The sequence below is a fragment of the Pagrus major genome, chromosome 18 (genome assembly GCF_040436345.1).
Source record: "Pagrus major chromosome 18, Pma_NU_1.0".
Taxonomy (NCBI): domain Eukaryota; kingdom Metazoa; phylum Chordata; class Actinopteri; order Spariformes; family Sparidae; genus Pagrus; species Pagrus major.
In genome coordinates, this window is record NC_133232.1 from 11,427,146 (window position 1) to 11,452,217 (window position 25,072).

The window sequence follows — 25,072 nt, forward strand, 5'->3', positions numbered from 1 at the left end:
CTCTCATATTTCGTTGGACCGCCTTTAGCTTTGAGTACAGCATGCATTCGCCGTGGCATAATTTTGAAAAGCTTATGCAATGTCACAACATTTATTTCCGTCCAGAGTTGCATACATTTTTTGCCAAGATCTTTTATTGATGATGGTAGAGTGTGGTCGCTGTGTAAAATTTTTTCCAGCACATGCCAAAGATTCTCAGAAAACCTGATCATTCAGTATATTCGGGTAGTCAGCTGACCTAATTTTTTGGGCACATAACGTTGCTGAACCTAGACCTGACCAACTGAATCAACCCCAGATCATAACACTGCCCCCACAGGCTTGTACATATGTATATATGTATGTATATATACATGTATATATGTATGTGTATATCTATATATATATATATATATATATATATATATATACATATATATGTACATATATATATATATATATATATATATATATATACATATATATATGTACATATATATATATATATATATATATATATACATATATATATATATATATATATATATATATATATATATATATATATATATATATATATGTACATATATATATATATATATAGATATATGTACATATATATTTATATTAATATCAGACAAAGATGACCTGAGAAAATACAAAATGCAGTTTTTCCATGGATATATGATCTGTTAGAAGATTCTTCCATTGTGTGATGAGTACACACACGTATTTACTTCTCACAGAGACAATCACAACAACAATGCAGCAAGCAAAGAGTTTTGATATTTCAAATCTTTTCTTTCACTCATAGTTAGTGGTTGGGTGATACCATTTATTATCAAACAATTGTGTTTGCTCTTTTTAAAAAGATCAAAGATGGCGTCGCGTGAGTGGCAGCCTGTTACAGCAGCTCTCGCTCACCTTTGAGCTTTTTCTTCTTTTTTTTTTCTTCTATAACTTTTAGTGCTTTTTAACTTTTTAAATTTACTTCTTTTTGGAGCTCTTTCTCCGGGCAGTATGGAGACCAGAATTGTTTTTATCGCTCTGGTCTTAATTCTGCTTTTTTCGCTGCTTTCCACCGTGTCCGGGTGGTGTAAATACTATGTATATACGAGTTAAATTCTATTTCTTATCTCTTTCTCTTATTATATTGTTTATTTTTTACTTTTTATTATTGTTTAAGTGTGATACTGTCCTTTGGCTGCTGTGACTAAGAAATTTCCCCATTTGCAGGACAAATAAAGGAATTCTGATTCTGATTCTGATTAAATCATAATGACAACAGAAACTACCCAAATGACCCTGATCAAAAGTTTACATACCCTGGAGGTACACACAAGTTGAGACACACGGTTCTAAATGGCTAATAAAGGTAACCATCCTAACCTGTGATCTGTTTGCTTGTAATCAGTGTGTGTGTATAAAAAGTCAGTGAGTTTCTGGGCTCCTGACACACCCCTGCATGTTTCATCCAGTGCTGCACTGAGGTTGCTGGATTCCGAGCCATGGGGAAAGCAAAATAATTATCAAAGGATCAAACTCTAATTAAGAAATGGAAAATGAGGCATTCTGTTGAAACCAAGCCATGGTCAGGTAGACCAACAAAAATTTCAGCCTGAACTGCCAGGAAAATTGTTCGGGATGCAACGAAAAACCCACAAATAACTTCAGCTGACATACAGGACTCTCTGAAAAAAAGTGGTGTGGCTGTTTCAAGATGCACAATAAGGAGCCACTTGAAGAAAAGGGGGCTGCATGGTCGAATCGCCATTACAACGCCAATGCCACAAAGCAGCCCACTTACAATATGCCAAACAGCACAGAGACAAGCCTCAAAACTTCTGGAACAAAGTTATTTGGAGTGATGAGACCAAAATTGAACTTTTTGGCCACAACCATAAACGCTACCTTTGGAGAGGAGTCAACAAGGCCTATGATGAAAAGTACACCATTCCTACTGTGAAACACGGCGGTGGATCGCTGATGTTTTGGGGATGTGTGAGCTACAAAGGCACAGGGAACTTGGTCAAAATTGATGGCAAGATGAATGCAGCATGTTAAAATACTGGAGGAAAATTTGCACTCATCAGCCTGGAAGCTGCACATGGGACGTACTTGGACGTTCCAACACGACAGTGATCCAAAACACAAGGCCAAGCCGACCTGTCATTGACTACAGCAAGTTCTGGAGTGGCCATCTCAGTCTCCTGGCCTAAATATCATTGAGCCACAGAATTTACCGGAACTGGAGGCTTTTTGCCAAGAAGAATGGGAAGCTTTACCATCTGAGAAAATAAAGTGCCTCATCCACAACTACCACAAAAGACTTCAAGCTTCCATTGATGTTAAAGGGGGCAATACATGGTATTAAGAGCTAGGGTATGTAAACTTTTGATCGGGGTCATTTCTGCAAACACAATTGTTTGATAATAAATGGCTTCACCCAACCACTAACCATGAGTGAAAGAAAAGTTTTTGTATTATCATTCATATTCTCTGTAAAATGCCCAAAAAAATCACAAATTCTGCCAGGTTATGTAAACTTATGAGCACAACTGTATACAGTGGAAAAGCTGGGGTTTATTCACATGCTGAAAACTTTTGACCCCAGGTATGTGCTACCAAGCTGCAAGTATTTTGCCGAAGTTGCCTTGCCTCACCTGTGCGAATGTACACATGAAAAGATCGCTAGAGAGCTGGAGGGGGTGTCGTTTTATTCCACTACAACAGACCTATGGTCCAGCCGAACCATGCAGCCCTACATGAGTTTGACGTTGCATTTTATCAATGACGACTGGGCTCTGCAAAGTGTCTGCTTCCAAACAGCTTACTTCCCCAAAGACTACAGAGTGACGTAATTGCCCAGGGGCTAAAAGATGCTCTGAGCTCTTGGAACCTTGCTGAAGACCAACACATCTGTATGACAACAGACAGCAGCACCAACATGATCAAAGCTCTGAAAGACAATGGGTGGCCTAACCTCCGGTGCTTTGGACACAGACTGCACAACGCTATAGGTAAGAGTCTAAATGGCTAATGCTGCATTCAAGTGATGTCGGAATGACGAGTTCCCCGCTGGGAAAATCCACATTAACGGCCCCCTTAATGTATGATGCAATTAATGCATTTTAATCAAATTAATACATTATGTTCATGCATGATTCATCATAATGGTACACATGCCCTGTGTATTATTATGATGAATCATAATAATGGTACACATGCCCTGTGTGCGTGTCCATCCTGTGTATGAATTCGAAGGTGCACTGTTTACAATGGCAGGGCCATTTTGTTTACAATAAAAGCATTCAAATAAAAGCAATACCTTGAATAATTTCTTTGTCATTTGTAGTTTGTTTTTAAGAAGGAAAAAAAAATGATTAAAATCGTAAATTGAGTTGTGTGTGAAAAAATCGGAGATTCAATTTTCAGGCCATATCGCCCAGCCCTAGTGTATTTCTAGATTTCCAGGTTAGTAGGATGGTCTTCTTGACTATAGTTAGGGTTGTGAGGAGAGTACTGGGAAAACTGTTGTGTAATTGTATTCCTGATATGTCGCCTAGGATGCAGATCTCGGGGGATAAAGGGATGTGGAAGCCCAAGAGTCCTCTATTTATCCAGGAAGGGAAGTTTACTGCTTTGTTATTGATACAAAAGTCAAGGTTCCAAATGGCTGAGAGGAGTGAGTGAGTGAGTGAGTGAGTCCTACAAGTGAATTGTGTGAGTGAATCCTAAGCAAACAAGATACACATGGAGGAGAGGAAATCAGGCAAGCAGAATAGATTATCTTTTAACATCTTTTTCATTGACTCCAACAATTAATAAAACTGTGATTAAAGAGAGGTTTAGGTCAACTTATTATCTTACAATGCTGAGTACCAAAACCACAGATTTTCTGTGGGGCCCTGGATATTGGAAACTGAATCAGCACCTACTAAATGATAAAGAATTTATACATATAAAACACAGACATTAATTAAAAATGTCTTTGTGTTAAATAATGTTGCATCCTTTCCATTCATTATATGGGATGCTTTTTAATGTACTTTGAGAGGACACTGTAATCAATATAACTCGAATAAATTAAAGTATCATCTGGAGAAAGATATTTTAACTTTGGTGATTCTGTAACTAAGGGGATAAAAGTAATGTATAATAAACCCTAGGCGTAAAATAATAAACAATGTTTTCAAAAGTTGCTTCTCTTTCAGCATTAGTTGAAGACCTAGATAACGTCTCTATTATTTCCAGACTCAAACTTAATTATGATACAGTATTAATAAGTATTCATCCCCTTAATTGTTTTCCCCTTTTATTGATTTTATAAATGGAATCATGTTCAATATACAAAAAATGTACTAAACAGAAAATGTACCAAAAAAAACTATTGTTAAAGTGAAAAGAGATTTCTTCAAAGTAATGTGAATTACTTAAAAATGTATAATGTAAAATAAGTGATTGCATAAGTATTCACCTCCTTTAAAGTTTCTGACCTAATTCAACAGAGGTCCAGCCAATTGGTGCTAGTAGCCTCACAATGAATGAAATGGAGATAACAGTGACTGTGTCTCAAGTGATGTAGTATAAAGGCACCTGTGTCTGAAGGTCTAATCACTGGTTAATCAGTATTCCTGGCTACAATTACACCATGAAGACAAAACAACACTCCAAGCAACTCTGTTGAAAAGGTTATTGAAAAGTATAAGTCAGGGGATTGATACAAAAACAAATAACTGACCATCCCCCGGAGTTCAGTAAAATCCATCATTAAGAAATGGAAGGAATATGGCACATATGTAGTCTGCATAGAGCAGGCTGTCCTTACAAACTGAGTGACCATGCAAGAAGGAGACCAGTGATGGAGGCCACCAAGACACCTATGACTACTCTGAAGGAGTTAAAAGCTTCAGCAGCTGAGATGGGAGAGACTATGCATACAACAACTGTTGCCGGGTTCTTCACCAGTCAAAGATTTATGGGAGAGTGGCAAAGAGAAAGCCACTGTTGAAGAAAGATCATTAAATCTCAATTAGAGTTCATCCAAAGGCATGTGGGAGACTCCAAGGTCAACTGGAAGAAGGTTCTTTGGTCTGATGAGACCAAAATTAAGCTTTTTGGCCATCAGACTAGACGCTATGTTTGGTGCATCGTCTGAAGTGGCGTCAAAGCCCAGACCTCAATCCAATAGAGAATTTGTGGCTGGACATAAAAAGGGCTGTTAACGCGCCATCCCCGTGCAGCCTTACAGAGCTTGAGCAGTTTTGCAAAGAGGAACGAAGTAAAATTGCAGTGTCGAGATGTGCAGGCCTGATTGAGACCTATCCACATAGACTCAGTGCTGTGATTGCGTCCAAAGGTGCATCTACTAAATACTGACTTGAAGGGGGTGAATACTTGTGCACTCACTTACCATTACGTTTTTTTAATTAATTGACATTACTTTGTAGAAATCTGTTTTCACTTTAACATGAAAGAGTTTGTGTAAGAGCTGTCACCCTGTGATCGGATCACACTGCAAACTGCAGAAATTATGATTATTTTCTGTGGATTTGTCAGCATGAGTCAACTATTTCACATTACACACAGTCATTTAGGGTTGTTAATGTAAAAATATTATATATAATTATTAAATATAAGTTATTCTTTAAAAGTCTGAAGCAAAAACCAAGCACAGCCTTACAACTTGCTTCTTCGTCCACTCAGGTTGATGTTACAATGAAGGGATGCTGTTGATGGTCACCTGCAAAGTAATTCTGGTGTATACCCAGGAATGACATGACCATAAATGCCTATTGAGCCTTATCAGCGCACAATGAGTGAGTTAGTGGTCTAGCCAAGTCTCAAATGCTGGGTTCTGACTGTTAAGTATGTGTTTTTGTCTGATTTGGAATGCAGCACAACCTTGTAATGGAGACAGATAATTTCTTTTCCACAAGCATTTTCCCTGCGTATCTTTGATGGATATAGTCCTGTCAACATATCCATTTACCTTTACACGCAGAGTCGTCACTACCTACATATGAATGGCTGTAATTGTATTGTTCCTTCTTGCACTGTGGTTGCATTGGACTTGTATGGCTCATGTCTCGCCTCCAGGCGGCACGCTAGGTTAGAGGTCAAATGTTCAGGTCATTAACCAACTGCTTGCTCATCTTATTGCTTTGTCAGCTACATAACAACATGTTTTTCTAAATATTAAATGGTATTTGAATGCTGGTAACATCATTAACAGCAGCCATGTGCGAGCTCCAGGCAACAATAAACACTTGAAGTCTCCCGGTGCGGCTCTGTCAGTCATATTCAGGTTTCTCACATCATTCATATAGATTAAAATGTGATATTTAGTGTGTTTATGTTTTTGTCTGTATTTATGTGTCCATGTTATTGACACAATAGAAGAACATGTTGTTGACAGTGCTGTAATTGCTAGGTCAGCCATGTTGTTGTCGCTGTGAGCTGACCTCTGACCCCTGGCAAGTACTCCCCACCAACCTCCTGAGTCATTAGATTCACACTGAGCCTCTTCTTTACCTGTGAGCCCGTCCCTCTCTACTCCCATCTCCCTCCATTACTAATCAATTAGACGTTAAAGTAATAAGATTGTATCTGATGTGCCCAAAACAGTTGTGTGTGTGTGTGTCTGAGTGTGTGTGTGTTTGTGTCTGTGTCTGTGTCTGTGTGTGTCAGGGTGATTAGTGGGCTAGGTAATGATTTACAGGGGCCATACCAAATTAACAATGCAACCTTTTTAATGAGTCCCTATTAGCCCTGCACCCAGATTTTACCACCCACCCACCCACCCACACACATATACATGCAAACACCCACACACACACCAGCCTGCCTTCTTGTTTGGATATAGAGAAATATATAGAGAAACCCCTGAACTGACAAAGTGATATTTTGTTGTTGCTGCTTGGTTCATTGAATCATACTACCACTACCACTACAGTGTCAAGCCAATCAGGTTGCACTACATTTGTGTTCTGCCTCGGTCGCCACATGTTAGTATAAAGATAGGTTTAGCATTTCTTTGGCTTTAGCTGCCCTCATTGACATAAGCAAAAGCATCCCTCATGTGTATCTAGGAGTGTCACGAAATACTCATATTAACGATAATCCCGATATTTAAAAATGAAATATGGATATTGCAGCCAACTACCTAGCTAGTTACTTCAACAGTGTGCGGTGACTACTGCCGTGCAAAATCATGTCCAGGAGAAAATTATGGTGGATGTGGGAGGGCTTTGTAGCTGCTAGGAATATGTGTATAGACACAGTCTGTTTGATCAAAATCAATAGCCAAAATGAAAATTCCATCCAGTTGTTTCGTCATGTTGCTGTTGATGACATCATACAATTCCTGCAGTGCATTTTTTGAGTTTGCATCTGGGCGAATGAACACAGCAACAATAAAAACACTGGTGAATTCTCTGGGCAGATAATATGGTAGACATCTTAGAAACAGAAATTTGACATCTGGTAAACAATGTCCATCCACTTTAACTGAGTATGAGTACCAAGCATTATTTGTGCAGACACAGAGCCCTCCTCCTCTCTTCTTCTACCAGAGTCCTGTGTCCTGTCGGCTCTGGGTTTGCCCATCCAGTGCAATAGCTTGATCCAGGATGTTAGGGGTTAACCATGTTTCTGTGATGATGTGGCAAGCTAATAAGTGGCAGTATTTTACTAGACTTTTTCTGGTTAGCTATTACCTATTTTATCATGCTGTGATGTTTCCTGCAAACAGTTAGAGTTGTTCATAACAACAGGCTAATTTGGTCAACATGAGTAAAAATAATACATATTTTTATCTAAATATTAAACAATAAAAACTAGAATAGCACTCAGTAGAGCGCATACCTCAGCCAAGGCCAAAAATCCCCATTAATTTAATCAAGCCTATTCCAATATCAAATAAAATGTATTTATATCTGTTGTCAAATTGTACTCACTCATAGTGTGACCAGTCTATGAGTGATTTTTTTTATATAAGATCCATGCATTATTCCCTGTGAATGTAATTTAAATGTTGAAATGCTCTATCTCACATTGTCAAAGAAAGTGAGAAAAAAATCACCAGGATCCGTCCCTTTATCCAGATCTGCAAGTTAATATGATCTATTTTGTGCCTAGACCCATCCTCTATATATTAAGTTTTGTGGAAATTCATTTAGTAGTTTTTGTGTAATCCTGCTAACAAACCAACCAACCAACCAACACACAGACACGGGTGAAAAAACACAACCTCCTTGGAGGAGGAAATAACAAGTAATTGTTAGGATTTCAAAGGTCTGAATAGTGAGCATTTGAGGTTTAATATTTTTCTGTAGTCCTCTTGTGTCATTGTTCCTCTTCCTATCACATTCATTTTTTTTCTGATTACAATAGTCTTTCTATTGCTTTCTGTCTTCCTCTGACTCTTTTCATCTCAGCCAATAGATCACATTTGTCATTTCTTCTCCTCTTTCTTCTCTTCTAATTTCTTCCAGTGTTCATTCATTCAGAGACAGCTTGGCTCTGCTCTGATCTCTCCACCTTCTATTTCCTCTTTCTCCATCTATATCTCCTTCTCTCTCCTCTCGTTCTCTCTTCCCCTCTGTCCTGTTTTGTCATTCTGATTATCTTATCCCTGTCTGTGCTGTCAGGACACTATCTCTCTCTTTCTCAAATTAACATTTTAATTACAGGCCCTGCTTAACCCGAAAAAATCAATACCTTTTGCCGCCTTTCATCTCTCGCTTTCTCTTTCTCCTCAAACCCCCTTAACCCCCATTTTCTCTCTCTTTCTCTAACACCCCCCTCACACACACACCACACACACACACACACACACACACACACACACACACACACACACACAAACATCAAACACACAACTATACACAGTTCCCTACATTTGATCTGTGCGTTTTAACATCCACAACATCTGGACAAACCTTGGCCATTTGGCAGTTTAGAGCAGATAGAGTCTGCATTCCACCATTGGAAGCAGAGTGAGGCTTTACTTTGAAAATTGAACAGTGCCAAAATGACTGAATTATGTATGACAAACATTTCCCAATCCCAAACCTGGCAAGGTTTGCAACTAATGATTTAAAACTATATTACAGATTCAAGGTCCAGATAAAAGACAAGACATTCCATAAAATAAATCACAATTAAAGACCATAGTTTGTAAATAATATACATTAGTGACTCCTGCAGCAACAGAAATTTCACTTGCACTATTCCATCTAAGTCCCTTAAGGAATATTGTCAAGGTATAAGCTACAGGAAGTCTCCGTAAGCTTGCTTTTCTGTAGTTTGAACACAAGTGTGCAGTATAAAGTGGTGTACAGTATGCTCTGAACAGAGACATATTCACTCCATCTGTACACAAACTAAACTTTCGCTAAAGTATATTTGCTTGTGCGTACATGTTGCTTGCCTGGACAGGTCATCAATATATACATTTAAAAGAAGTGGAGGCAAATTTTCCCTTGTCTTACACCATTACTAAATACCTAATGGGGCTGAGACGATATCCCTCATTTTACTTGCATAGTTTGGTGGGAATACTAGTAAGCCAGGATTCTCCCAATGTATTTGGACACCCCTCACTGACTCAATTTAACAACTTTTTATGGGTAACACAATCAAAAGCTTTGGATGCATCTGAAACACATAAGGACTGATGAGTTTTGGCCTCTATATTTGTTTACTATTTATTTCAAGACATATATACACATACAAGTACCATCTGTAGCTTTAAAACCATATATAAAAAATCTGAAAATGGTGAAAAATTCCCTTCAGGTACCTTGGCGCAAAACAAGATGTCACTAATTGTGTTTTTTTGTCCAACCAACATCCCCAAACCACAAAATATTAAATTTGCTATAATAATAATAAGACCAAGATAAGCAGCAAATTCTCACATTTGAGAACCTGGAACCATTGAATATTTGGCATTTTTGCTTGAAAATTATGCCCACGTCAATTGTCAAGTGTTTACAAAATAGTCTCCCGTTTATTTTCTTTGACACAACTAATCAGTGAACTGACTAATCATTGCAGCTCTACACCCTCAAGTCCCCTGAACACACCCCATACGAGTCCAAGAGAATTTTTACCAAAAATAAGAGCGCAAACACATTTTAATTATTTGGATTTTACAGTAAACAGTAACCAATATAGGCTACTTCTTTGAGTCCCCAGTCTCCCTTAAAAAAATACTCAATTTTGTGAGTTGTGGAGTTAGGAGACACACTGTCTTCAGCAAATTCTAAACTATTAGGACCTTCTTATTAATTTGGCAAATGTTATAGGTCTGAATTCCCTCTAAGGTATAGACCAGGGGCCAAATGTATAAACCATGCTTACACACGAAAAGTGTATTTACCCAGAGCCTAGTTTTTTTACTTTAAAATCAAAACAAGCCTTGTACATAATACATGGTTTCTAAGATATTTGAGTCTTTATTATAGTTTGTTTTTCCTTCTACATTGTTATTAGGGCTGTCAAAATGATGCGTTAATTTCAACTAATTAATTACAGAAAAAAATAATGCGTTAAAAAAAAAAACCATCGTCTACAACCACCTATCCTTTGCAGGGTCACGGGGGGCGGGGCGCTGGAGCCGATCCCAGCCGACATTGGGCCAGCGGCAGGTTACACCCTGGACAAGTCGCCAGTTCATCACAGGGCTGACATTTAGGGACAAACAACCATTCACACTCACATTTACACCTGTGGGCAATTTAGAGTGACCGATTAACCTAACTTGCATGTCTTTGGATTGTGGGAGGAAGCCAGAGTACCCAGAGAGAACCCACACAGACATGGGGAGAACATTCAAACACAGAGAGAGGCCCAGCCGGGTCTCGAACTGTGTCACCGTCCTGCCCTTGAAAAAAGACATAACGCTGATTAATTACGCTCTATGACGCCCCTTGGCCTTGCGTCACTGAACATGTTCTACAGTAGCTTTGTAAACATGATGGAGGCAGATGACTAAATGCTGCTAAGCATACTGAATGGAAAAGTCCCACTCCAGCCAGTGTTTTTAACGGTTAAACGATTAACATTCTTTCTCAAACTGAGAATAGGCTGTGTTTAATAGTCAGATGTTATACCAGCTACCAGGCGCTGTCGGTTCAGCATGATTAACATAATTAACACCAGGGCTGCCAAGTTTCACCAAAGGTTTGGAGTGAGACTTTTGGGGAAAGGACCTTTGGTCACTGGCGAAAAAAATGGGGCCGTTTGAAGCCAGATCAAGAGTAATATCTCATTTTAAATTAACATTAGGATTAGACTGTTGTGATGTCATTATTTGGTCTTAACCATCAATATTTGTTCATTTTCTCATCCACTCCATGCCAGCTACTCTCCCTGCCCTGTTGGCCTATGCGTGCTCTCTGCCTCTCTGTCTTTACTCTGAATATAGCAGTGAACATGCAAGAAATATTATCAGTAAATTAGTGACTAGAAAGATGTTCATACACATAGTCTACATTAAGATTAGACTGTTGTGATATCATTATTCAGTCTTATTCTTCTATTATTCAGGCAGCCCCTCTCCCCCACCCAATTATTTTTGCAACTTTCCTGTTTCCTGCAATTTTACATACTGTTCATAATGGACCAGCATAAGTAGAAATGAAAATAATTATAAAATCTGATAAAGAAAGAAAAATTCAGGCAAATTATGACTGCCCAGAATGAAAGCAGGACTTTCTGCTTCTTCCCTGACATCTTTGAAACAGATTAAAAAAAAATAATAATAAGGTCTAATGTGTATGACCCACACAGTCTCTAGCTAATGTCTTGTAAATCCCCTTAGCTCATAGTATCAATTTGCTCTCAAGCAAATTAGTGGTTTCTTTTTTTAAAATCAAATGTGACACTCTAGACTAAAATGAAAAATAACTAACCCTTTAAATAATTGTCACTGGTGGATCAGGGATTTTTTCCGCCAAGTTTGGTCCAACACTCACAAAAAAAAGTATTAAAGCTATTTACCACATCGTCCATATTATAGTTTTCATTATCATTATCAATAAAATACTGAGATTAACTTATTTGTTTAGAACCATTTCTAATAATACTATTTAATATATTCCATATTCCTGTAACATTATTTTTATTATCATCTAATATTTTACTGTAGTAGTCCTTCCTACATCTCCTTATAATAATAGTAAACTTATTCTTCTAATTTTTGTATTTATTTTCTGCCCCTTTAGTTCTCTGTCTTGTGAAATCTTTGTATCGTGAGCTCTATATTTGTGTTTTCTACAATAATGTTTTATGCAACAATTTGAATCATATAATGAAATGAATATTCTTAAGAATGTTTCATATCCACTGTCAATATCCTTATCCTTATATAATATTTCCCAATTTTGTGCCTCTAAGTTGTGTTTTAGTGCGTTCATTAATTCCTCTGTCCTCATTTGTCTGTATTCTGGTTTCTTGTCCAGGTGATCTTTTTTGTGTTAAATGATATAGACTGTAAAAACTGTTAGATGGTCACTAATATCATTGATTAATAGTCCCCTCAGTGTATGGTTATCTATTAAAGTGGCACAGTGGGATGTTACTTTGGAAATAGGCCCATACTGTACATTGTGTTGATGAGTTCTTCAGTCATTTTTTATTTATTTGGATTCAACAGATCAATATTGAAGTACTTTCCGACTTATTTTTGAAAACATTTCCTCCATCCAAGATTCAATACTAGACCCTGGTGTCCTGTATACACAGCTAATTATTATATTTTTGTTTTTCTCTATGCAGATTTCAATTGTTATATTCTCTAATAAGTTGTCCACCACAGTTCTCACTCAATCTAACACTGAATAATTAAAGTTTTTGTCTACATTCATAGCCACTCCTCCTCCACTCATAAGTCAAAGTCTCTTCCTTTATCATGGTTGATCCAAGTTTCAGATATGGCAATTAAGTGGAACGTTTGTGTAAATTGACTTCAGTATTCCTTGATGTTGTTGAAGTTTGATTATTGATAATCTGTAAACTGTCTTAATGGTTTGATTATACTGTTCCTCTGTGTAGTAGCAGCTATTATCATTTATGTTACTGAAGAAATTATTGTCTGGATTTGAAGAAGTCCCAATGGCCAGCTCTGTGCAATTTGTTCCATATTAGTTTAGAATTCATAATAATAGGGTGATCTTCCTATTACAAAGAGGTAACTCCACTCCACACAGTCAAAGACCTTGGCAGCATCCAATGGCAAGGCGATTGTTGGGTGAGTAGAGTCATATGTAAGCTATTATAAGTTAACCAGTCTTCTGATGTTGTCAGAACTGTAGCGATTTGGGATAAAGCCAGTCCATATGAATTATGCTGCCAATGACCTTTGACAGGTGGTTTGTAAGAGTTTTTGCTAGAATTTTCTTGGTCACAATTGAGGAGGGAGATAGGTCGGTACCAGCTAGGGTCCAAAACATCTTTCCCTTTTTTGTGGATGAGAGATATAACTGCAGTGTGCATAGATTGTGGTAGGGATCCTGTAGGCATCTGTATAAACATCAAGTAATAAAGGACAGATGATATCTTCAAAGGTTCTGTAAAAATCGGTGGGGAGGCCATCTGTCCGGGGAGATTTATTGAGTGGCACATTACTTGTTGCCTGAGAGATCTCCTCTATTCTCAGTGGAGCACCCAGAAAGTCTCTGTCACTATCAGAGTTGTGGGAGGTTAAGGCCAGTAAAAAAATCATCGAACTTTTGCTTGTCTAACTCACCTTGAAAAGAGAGGTGTAAAATTGTGTAAAATGGTGTAAAATGATCTAAAACATTTATCTGTTTTGAAGAAGTAGAAATGGCTCATTAGTCATAATATTAAACTTTGCGAGTTTGTACTATTACAGTGTATCTGTGTATCAATGTATATTTTGCCTTACTTTTAAGCACTGGAGTCAGTTCTTCCTGGCTCCCTGGCTCACATCGGTCTCTTGATAAACTCTGATGCTTCCTTGGGCGTGTTGAATCGGTGGCGTCCTCCATTGCGTTTAATCTCCAAAGTAGCGGAGAAACGAAGTTTATACTCCACTCCCGTTTCTCATATCCAGCTTCAGCTGTTTGGAGGAGATCCTCCGGTCAATGACTTGCTTGGAGTAATCAGGGAAGATCATGATCTTGGCTCCTTGCCATGAGATCTGTCCTTTCTCTGGAGCTGCACGAAGTATCTCCTCTTTGACCTGGTAGCGAAGCATGATGGGCCGGGGCCGTTCTCCTTCCCGTTTGTCTCGTCTTGGCGGGCCGGCAGGTGTCTACAGGTGTCGGGAACTGGCACTCCAGCATGGTGGGGATCTCACGTTGTAGAAATTGAATCATGTCGTTTCCCTCTTTCAGCTCCAGTATGCCCAGGATTTTAATGTTGCAGCGCCGTCCTCTATTGTCCAGGTCATCTACGTGGTCTCGCAGTTTTTGTTATTCTCCTTGCATGGCCTCAATTTGATGTTTAGTTGTATCCGCATTGTTCTCCAGAGCAGCAACTCGTCCTTCTGCTTCATCCATACGGGAAGTCAGCGTATTCATTTTCCCCTCTATGTCTTCCACAGCCACCTTGATTTTTTTTGTGTCTTGTTCAATATCTGTGTAGACACATGAATTGCCCTCATTTCTGAGGCCAGGAAAGGCTTATCGGTGGCCGCATGTTGTGGGACATCTTCTGATGGTCTACTAAAGAAGGCATCCATGTGACACGACGCAACGCCTCCTTACCTGATGAGCTTAACCAATTCTACGACGTGCGTGCGGCACTGAGCAGGGTTAATGCATGGAAGGCTGCTGGTCCTGATGGTGTCCCTGGATGTGTCCTCAGGGCCTGTGCTGTGCAACTGACTGAGGTCTGGACTGACATATTCAACCTGTCACTAGCCCAAGCAGCTGTCCCCGCGTGCTTCAAAACCACCTCCATCGTGCCAGTGCCAAATCACTCCACTGCAGCGAACCTTAATGACTTCCGCCCATTTGCACTCACCCCCATCATCACAAAGTGCTTCGAGAGGCTGGTCCTGGCTCACCTCAAAACCAGTTTACCACCCACACTGGACCCCTTCCAATTTGCCTACCTCCAGAACAGGAGTATGGAAGATGCCATCACCACGGCACTTCACTCCGCCCTCTCCCACCTAGACAAATGTAACACCTATGTGAGAATGCTGTTCATCAACTTCAGTTCAGCATTCAACACCATCATCCCCTCCAAACTGATCACCAAACTCAGTGACCTGGGCATCAATACCTCCCTCTGAAACTGGATTCTGGACTTCCTAACCAACAGACCACAGTCTGTTAGGTTAGATAACCACACCTCCTCAACCCTCACCCTGAGTACTGGCGTTCCATAAGGATGTGTGCTGAGCCCCCTCCTTTACTCCCTCTTCACCTACGACTGCACACCTGCACATGGTTCAAACACCATCGTTAAGTTTGCAGACGACACAACGGTGATTAGTCTCATCAGCAACAATGATGAGTCGGCCTACAGGGAGGAGGTCCAGCACCTAACAGCGTGGTGCGCCAACAACAACTTGGCTCTCAACACCAAGAAGACCAAAGAGCTCATTGTGGACTACAGAAAGTCAAATGATGGCACACACACCCCCATCCGTATCAACGGGACGGAGGTTGAGCGTGTCAACAGCTTCAAGTTTCTAGGTGTTCACATCTCCGAGGACCTCTCTTGGACCCTCAACACCTCCACCCTGATCAAGAAGGCTCACCAGCGTCTCCTTCTTCCTGAGGAGACTAAAGAAGATCCATCTGTCTCCTCAGATTCTGGTGAACTTCTACCGTTGCACCATCGAGAGCATCCTTACCAACTGTGTCACAGTATGGTATGGCAACTGCTCTGTCTCCGACTGGAAAGCACTGCAGAGGGTGGTGAAAGCTGCCCAACGCATCACCAGTTCCTCACTCCCCTCCATCGAGGGTCTCCAGAGCAAACGATGTCTGCGAAAGGCGCGCAGCGTCGTCAAGGACTGTTCCCACCCCAACCACAGACTGTTCATCCTCCTCCCCTCCGGGAGGCGCTACAGGTCTCTCCGCACCCGGACCAGTAGGTTCAGAGGAAGCTTTTTCCCTGCGTCTGCCACCCTACTGAACTCCACACCCCGGTGACGACCAACTGCACCCCATTCCCCCACACTCCTTCCCCCAGACTATTCTATACTTCATCTAAACCCCACCTTTATTACTGCTATAACACTTGTATACTGTACACAACACTTATATACCGTACAAACTATCTTCCCTTAGTAGTGCCAGTGATATTTATACACTGTACATACTGTACCTAGTCCTACTACACTCTATTTATTTATATACTGTACATATTGTAATATCTGTCTTTGCTGCACTATTTATACTGTACACACTTTGCAATTCTGGTTAGACGCTAACTGCATTTCGTTGTCTCTACCTGTACTGTGCACAATGACAATAAAGTTTAATCTAATCTAATCTAATCTAATGTCTTTGCTAGCTTTAGCTGGCTGCATTGGAGGCAAATCTTTGGGACACTGGGGCTTCCGAGGTTCTTGATTAGGCATTGACAATTAAGTTGTAGGGAGCTGACCAGTTATTTTTGTTGCTAACCACTGTTCTGCGTGTGAAGAGGTTGGAGTTATTATCAATACTCTATTATCTAGTGCCGAGTTTACGGAGCAACTTCCTCAAACTGCCATCTCCATCGAGAGCCCACATGATCCCCCAATTGCCCTGTTCTTAAAGGAGCCACACCACTCTTTAACACCAGAGGCCAAGCTTGGTGGATGATATAAAAGTCCAAGATTCCACTGTAGTCCATTCTATTTTAGCAACAGTTTACATTTTTTTTATTTGTTTTTTTAAGTATAAGCACAAAATTAAGTTTTTTGACAAATTTGTCAAAAATTATAAAACACTGTCAGGAAAGATCGTAAAAATACTAAAACACACTTGGGGCTTCAAAAAAACGAATGTCCATTTATTCACTGATTCATTCATCTACCAAAATCCCTTTACACTGATATATTTTTAATTGCTTACGGTATATACTGGTATGTGCGATTAATTTCGATTAATTAATCACAAAGCTAGATTTCTGTAATTGCTTGACAGTCCTAATTGTTATACTACCATGACAACACAAATTTCCATCCAAGCAGTAGAGAGAATGAGCAAATATAGTCCTACTGTTGAAACAGGAGAAGAAGAGGCCCACTGTACAGGGCAGATCATTTGCATAGTGTTTCACCGCTCACTGCTGAAGATCTCTCTTTATTCCTGTTGGCACTATAAATCTATGAACTAACAGCCAAATCAGTAATGACAAACCACCAAAAATACAATATATAGTAACCTTTGCAGAAAATTTTATATTGATCTATGAATGTATGGATTAGATGAGACAAACAGTTTCCTGTATGCTGCCAGTGGGACTTCAGGTTTTTAAAAGCAGCAGAGAAACAACAGGCCAGGTAGGTGTGTTACATAATACTCAAGCATTCAGTATGATCTTAACATCCCCTTTTCTCTGTTCACAGGTTTGGATCCGTCTCCTTCCACCTCAACAGCAACAGTCACAAAAAAAATTCCTGCTAAAAGACCTACAGCTCCCCCTGTGTCCTCCTCCTCCACCTCCTCAGCCAGACGGTTGAAACGACTGGCAGAGGAGGTGCAGGATCCAACATGTGCAGCTGCCACACTGCTCCTCCTCAGACAGAACTTTCCTCCGCCCACAGAACCCAGGTACACCCACTGACAAGTCCTGTCACTTTTCCTCTCACCTCCTCTCTCAATTTCCTTCACCTTCTCTGACCTCTTTTCTCATGTTCTCAGCTCACCTCCACCTGCACCCACTCAGTGTGTCATGTCAGCCCCCTGGTCTAGCTTTCCACTTCACATCTCATAAGTCCATTCTGAACCCTAGGACCGATAATGAACCAAAAGCTGAGGCCAGGAAGAGAAAATAAGTGTTACTGTTGTTTATAGCCCATATAGATGTACTCTCACAACACTGAGAGGGACAGTACAGTGTCCTCTCCTGACCTGCTTTCTGTTATTTTAATAAATCACCTCAGTGACAGAAGTACAAGGCTGTGGCTAATACAATTTTGGTTTTCCCAAGTCTTTGAAAATTGTATTTCCAGTCAAACCCATTTTGTGAAGCTATCACTGCATGTAGTTAAAACTGTATGGCTTTTATTAGATAGATATATTAGGCACAGTTACAATGGCACAGTGAGCAGTAATGTTTTAAGGCCTGATTTAAACAAACTCACAGTTTTAGTGGACCTCAAGTATTCAGGAAGCTTGTCCCACAGCTGAGGAGCATAGAATCTAAAAGCTGCTTCACCAATTGACACAAAGTATTCCCTAGCTCTTGAACCTATCAATCTTGAACCAATGCAGCACTGACATATTGTAATACCAAAACTGAATTTTTTGATGTAGTTGATTATGTAGACTCATGTAGAATAAGTTATGTATAATTCCAAGATACTTACATTTCAGCTTGCTGAAGTTTCCTTCCCAGGGAAAAAGTCAATTTAATTGTGAAATTCATTGTGAGAGTGCTTGATATTTATCATACAAATCTCTACAGCATCATTAGAGATAGGATAGATAGATAGATAAACTTAATTTTGGTGTCAGAGGCAATATAAAAATACAGTATTCATTACAAAATACCCCCCTCCCCCTTGACAAAATTAAAAATGTTGGGGACCTCTCAAAAAAAGAGTTGTGAGACACCAACTAAAAAAAATCATGAAAAAGATAAAAAAAACGTACATTATGGTACCATACAGACAAAACACAAAACAGTTGTTTTATAAACTGGAGCTCATGAAAAACAATCTTCTATTAAGGATGAGGTGGCAGGCTTTGGCACATTCGTTGATGCAATGTTTACCAGCTAAAATTACACACAATTTATTTGTATCATCAAGATCATTAAAATTAACACACTTAGAAAGTGTACTAAATAGTTCAGTGCAAATGTCCATATAAATAACACTGTAATTGGCTGTCAGGCATACCACAGAGTCTTTGCCAGTTTTTAAAGATGCAAGACCACTGATGTTGCCATGGAGTTTTCCAACCCATATCACCCTGTATAGCAGCATTTGGGGTGTATATACCCACACCTAGATAAAATCTACATGCCCGATTAAACACAGCATTAACAGGAGAATAACTTTTGTAACCCCAGACAGCAGCAGCATAGGTCAAAATAGGCAGGACCAGAGATTCAAACAATTTAGTATAACATTTAAAAGGAAAACCACCCATACATTTACATTTTGCTATGATTGCACCTAGAGCTCTATTCGTGTGCATTGATAAATTCTTGACAGTTTCATTATAATCTAGAAATTCTGTTAACATCAAACCCAGGTATTTATTCTCTTTAACTGTTTCCATGGAGAATGAGCCACAGGAGAAACTAAACTCAGACAGGGGCATTGATGGATTTCTAAAAGGCACCACTTTGGTTTTATCAGGATTTACGTTCAATTTCCAGTCCTGACACCAGCTATGAACAAGATTGAGCATCTCCTGAAGCTCAGTTTCTGAAATCAAAACAATGTCATCTGCATATAACAGTATGGATATTTTTTCATCACCAATAGAGACACCTTTACCTGAGGCCTTAATTGCTAAAGACAGATCATTTATATACATGGCAAACAGAATAGGAGATAAAATGCACCCTTGTTTAACTCCAGTCTCAACTGGGAACCAATCTGTGAGACATCCATTAACCCGAACACAACATTTGACATTTTCATACAAAGCAATAAGACAATTCAAAATATTGCCATGTAGGCCTAGTGCAGACATCTTATTCCAGAGCATGTTTCGGTCTATATGATCAAAAGCTTTAGAAAAATCAATAAAAGAACAAAAACTAGCTTTCTTCAGCTTTTTCCTTGTGTCTATGATTGTAGTTAAAGTAGCAATATGATCAAGGCAGCTCCATTTCTTTCTAAACCTATTTTGCTCGTCTGCTATAATATTGTTAGCCTCTGCCCATTCAGCAATACGATTATACAGCACAGAACAAAACAGTTTATATACAGAAGATGTCAAAGTGATTCCCCGGTAATTAAGAGGTATTCTGTTATCTTTTCCCCCAGCTTTGGGGATAGGGTTAATAATACCATATTTCCAGAACTCTGGTACCACACCATTTGAAAAACAATAATTAAAAAGCCTATATAAAATATTCAATGTGTTACCATTTTTCAATACATCAATTGGCACCCCATCATATCCATAAGCTTTACCTTTTTTAGCTGCTTGTAGAATCCTTATAATCTCATGCTCTGAAATCTGCTGGTTCATGAAGGAGCCCTGGTTATGTGCATATGCAGTAACTCTAACTGTGCTGCAAGGGTCACTGTGATTATTAAATTGGAACAGGCTGGCAAACTCACATCTCCAGGTCTCTAAAACAGCATATTTATCAGTCTGCACAGTCCCATCAGGCCTCAGGACCTCCCAGGGAATCTCTGGTTGACGTTCACTGCAAACACCAAGCTGGTTAACCTGTTGCCAGAAGGCCCTTGGGTCGTTACTCACTAGTTCTTGGATGTGTTCCTGCTGTAATCTCCAGTACTGTCTTTTAGCAGCTTGGACTGAACGGTCAAACTGCTTCTGAGTGTCCTTCATTACAGCTTTAGCCTGCGCCTTAACTGGACCAGGGGGGCAAGATGTCCATTCCTTCTCTGCTGAGCATAAAGCCTTCCATAATGAGGAATGTTGCTCTGTCCACTAAACTTTTTTACTCCTCCTCTTTTTGTTAGAACAGCCATGTTGAATAATGACATCTCTGTGAGGGATCTGTTCTCGCATCTCCTTTTTTAAAATGTCACAGAACTGTGTATACACAGCATCCTCAGCAAGCTGGCAGGCGGCAGGGTCCCCCAACTGTGCTACACAGTTCCTCAGTGCTGTTTGACATGAGACACTTGATAGAAAATGATTAGGAATGCTGGATAAATCAAAAGCAGTGAACGAGACCATATCCTCATTCCTCTGGTTGGTAGACCTGGAAGGAGATATTAGTCCAGCAGTAAGGGCCATAGAACATGTTAGGCAAGAGTGGTCAGGAATAGCTCTGGATGTGTCAATAGTGGAGACAAAGCCTGCCTGTGTAAAGAGGTCCTTACTCCTAATTACACTAAAGTCACTAAACCGGTGCAACATTTCATAAGGCACTAGTATGTAATCAACCACTGACAGCCCCTTCGATGATACACATGTAAAATCATTATTATGGTAATTTCTCCCATTTAAAATACAACAATTTGCACTGATAAGAAACTGAATAAGTAATTCCCCATATGAGTTAGATACAATATCCACTATATTTCGTTCTTCTATTGCATCCACCCCCTCAATATAATCCTGTACATTTGCACAACGGCTGTTGAAATCACCCATAATGCAAAAGGGACCAAGTTTCTGAAATCTGAATACATTTGAAAGAAGGCTCTTCATCTACCTGCCTGGCGGAATTAGCTGGTGGTAAATAGCAAACAGCAGCAGAAAACACTTGGTTTATACTGAGGTGGGGCTTAGCAGTCACTTTCAGCCACAATATACCTTCCACTGAGTCATCAACGATTTCACAGTTATAGTCTGTACACATTCTGTCACTAATAAAGAGTCCCACTCCCCCTGATCCAGAGCGAGCCTGATGATGCAGTCTGGTTCTGTTCTGCCCAAACCACCTGTATCCAGCAACAGATGGAACTTGTACACCAGTCAGATGAGTTTCTGCCACTCCCATTAGATCCAAACCCAGATGCTTAATACACTGTGAACGTGTTTTATTATTTTCTGATGATGTGTCGATGTTCCAGCTTTGTACATTCCAAAACCTGCATGAAACCTAGCGCTGGGCTGCTTCCCCCGCCGTGGTGTTGCTACGTGTTGGCCGGGTAGTATTAACAACTCACCCGCCTCGAATAGCGAGTTTGTCCGTACCGATTTCCTTTAAAATCGAATGGAAGCTGGACTCGATAGGTGATGTTACCCCTTGATGTTGCCAAAAGATAATTGACCTCTGGAAGCATGCATTAATATAGGCCCCAAGGGTCGACCCCCTAATGACCAGGCTAATTAGATCAACCTTACTGCCCTAGAGACTAGTGATGTTCAGCCACAGTCAGTTCATACATTTTTTTCCTTTTTTGGTAATTTGGAAACTACACACTACACTACAGATTAGTCTCCTGCTAACACAGAGCAGTGCCACAGTCTGGTGGAAATCTCATACAGTATCTCCTGAAGTTTTTAACAATTAATGGGTGAAATTTTACTTTTACACAAATGAAAATGTGTTGGTGGTACTTGGTAAGGAACACACACTCATTCACTCTCTCTCTCACACACAACACACACACACACACACACACACACACACACACACACACACACACACACACACACACACACACCATTTGATTGGTGCTGTCCAGGTTATCTGACTGTTCTCTTACTTTCAGTCAGTAAATATAAAGGTTTCTTGCACCCAAACTATAAGTTGAGTTTGTTCGTGCATGATGCTGGTTGAACTCTCCCTCCACATGTCTGTCCTCCAGCTGCAGCTCCTCAGCTCCCAGGTCAGAACAGCCCAGTTCAGGGCAGAAGGCTGCTGATGCTCCTGTGGTTCCTTTTGGTTTGGACCTGTACTACTGGGGCCAGGAGCAGCCCAACGCTGGCAAGATCGTCAAGTAACGCAGACACACACACACACACGCAAAGGCAATTATACACACAACTGTAAAGTTCAGTGAGTTGTATATTTTGGCATGGCATTCCTGATTTTTTTTGTTGGTGCTTTTTTCAAATGTATGAATGAATTTCAGTTCATATGTTTCAGTGTTTCATGCATGTGGAAGGAATTTACATCTGCAATTAAAGTTCCACTAGAATATGATAATAAACCCAACACCTGGAAATTAGATTTTAAGCTCTCCTTCTTTTTGTTCCATTAGTAGTTATAAACATTTTGCTATCCAGTGGTTGTTTAATCAGATATATTCTGTTTTTATAACACTATGTTTTATTTTATTAATCGGTTTTTCCAGATGGCAATAAAACCATCTTACCGATGTGGGTCTCTGAACACTGTGTAGAACGATTGTTTTTTTTTTGTTTCATTCTTTCTTGTGCAGGTTGGCCTCTCCGCATCAGTTCTGGGTTCACGCTGAGGTAGAGGAGGAGGTGGAGAACAAGGAGCTCTTGGCAGAGAGCAAGAGCAGATACATCTCCTTCCCTGGAAGATTCATTCCTGTCAGCCATTACTGCAGAGCTCCATTGGGCAACGGAAGCTTGTGTCAGAGACAGGACCGCCTCAAGGTAACAGGATAAACACAAAGTGATACTAGAGGCATGTCTGTCTCCTTCTGTTTGCCATACCGTGTGTGTGTGTGTGTGTGCGTGCGTGCGTGTGCGCGCGTGCATGCATGCGTTCGTGCGTGTGTGTGTGTGTGTGTCCTCCAGTGTCCTTTCCATGGCCCGATCGTTCCTCGAGACCAGGAGGGTCGACCCCTCAGGCAGGAGGACCAATTGAGAGAGGAGAGGAGGAAGAGGGAGGAGCAGCCTGGTAAGGGTTGAACACTCACATGCACACTGACAATTCCTGAACACCATAAACTGAAACTGAAATCTTTCTTGACCCTTTAAGACACAAAAGGCTGCATTAGAAAGGTCTTGAGTTGCATCCAAACATGCATCCTAAATATGTTGCCATGGTTCTGTGGTGGACAGTGTGTGCAAACACACATCGATAGCCAAAGGTAACTGCATGACGAGGAACGACTTTAGCTGTAGGAACCCTTTGTATTCAGAAGTACAGCATGCTAAAGCACATATATCTGCAGGGAATACTGATGCTTTTAAGTATTTGTCTTTCCATTGGATCAGATAATACTGTATCTAATGAAAGTAACTAATTATTATTACCTTGACATAATACTGAGAAATACTGGTGGAAGTTCATGTTTGACCTTGGAACAAAAAAAATCTCTGTAACTCAACTTGCTTGCTTTTTCCTGGAGATTTTATCCACATTGGCTTGTTTAGTGAACAACCTGAGGATGACCCTGAAACGTGGTGGAAAAACCAGTTGAAGAAAAGCTACTGTAGCAAGTGGACCTTGAGACAAATTTTTGTGTTTTGTTACTAGCCATTGTAATTTTCCTCAGAAATCGTGTTGATGTGAACTGGCTCTGATGGATGGATGGATGAAAAATTAAGGGAACACTTTAATTCATACATGGATCATAACTCATTACTGATGTACATTGTATAATTTGTTGAGAACAAAATGACATAACAAGGGTCAGTAGCCACCAAGATCAACACATTGAGGGCTGGATTCAAAATCACACTAAAAATCGTAAGTAAAAAATCGAAATCACAGGCTGATCCAACTTCTGTGAATTTTATCACTGCAACTCATAATGGGACTCAGTAGTGTGTATGGCCCCTGCGTACCTGTATATGCACTCCCAACAACTTCTAGGCATCCTCCTGATGAGTTGGCAGATGGTGTCCTGGGGATAACCTCCCAGACCTGGATCAGGGCATCAGTGAGCTCCTGGACAGTCTGTGGTGGTACTTGGCAGCGATGGATGCACCAATACATAATGTCCCATAGGTGCTCAATTGGATTTAGGTCAGGGGAACGAGAGGGCCAGTCAATGGCATCAATGCCTTCATCATCCGGGAACTGCCTACACATGTATTGTCCTGCACCAGGAGGAACCCAGGGCCCACTGCAGCAGCGTAAGTTCTGACAATCCCACTGAGGATTTCATACTGGTACGTAATAGCAAACAGGGTACTGTTTGCTATGACATGGAGGTCTGTTCAACCCTCCAAGGATATGCCTCCCCAGACCATCACTGACCCACCGCCACACTGGTCATGCTGGATGATGTTACAGGCAGCATAACGTTCACCACGGCGTCTCCAGACTCTTTCACGCCTGTCACATGTGCTCAGTGTGAACCTGCTCTCAAGAGACAGGGCACCAATGGTGGAACTGCCAATTCTGATGGTTCTCTCGGGAA

At 40.2% G+C, this 25,072-nt stretch overlaps 1 protein-coding gene across 1 annotated transcript in view; it reads left to right on the top strand.

The window, feature by feature from the left end:
* The window catches only part of uvssa (UV-stimulated scaffold protein A), a 91,992-nt gene that overhangs the window by 44,447 nt on the left and 22,473 nt on the right, over positions 1 to 25,072 (top strand). Inside the window, exons 10-13 of the mRNA XM_073486839.1 lie at positions 17,525 to 17,729; positions 22,595 to 22,726; positions 23,171 to 23,354; positions 23,499 to 23,601. Of these exons, the coding sequence (XP_073342940.1) occupies positions 17,525 to 17,729; positions 22,595 to 22,726; positions 23,171 to 23,354; positions 23,499 to 23,601 (624 nt within the window). The remainder of the gene's footprint in view (positions 1 to 17,524; positions 17,730 to 22,594; positions 22,727 to 23,170; positions 23,355 to 23,498; positions 23,602 to 25,072) is intronic.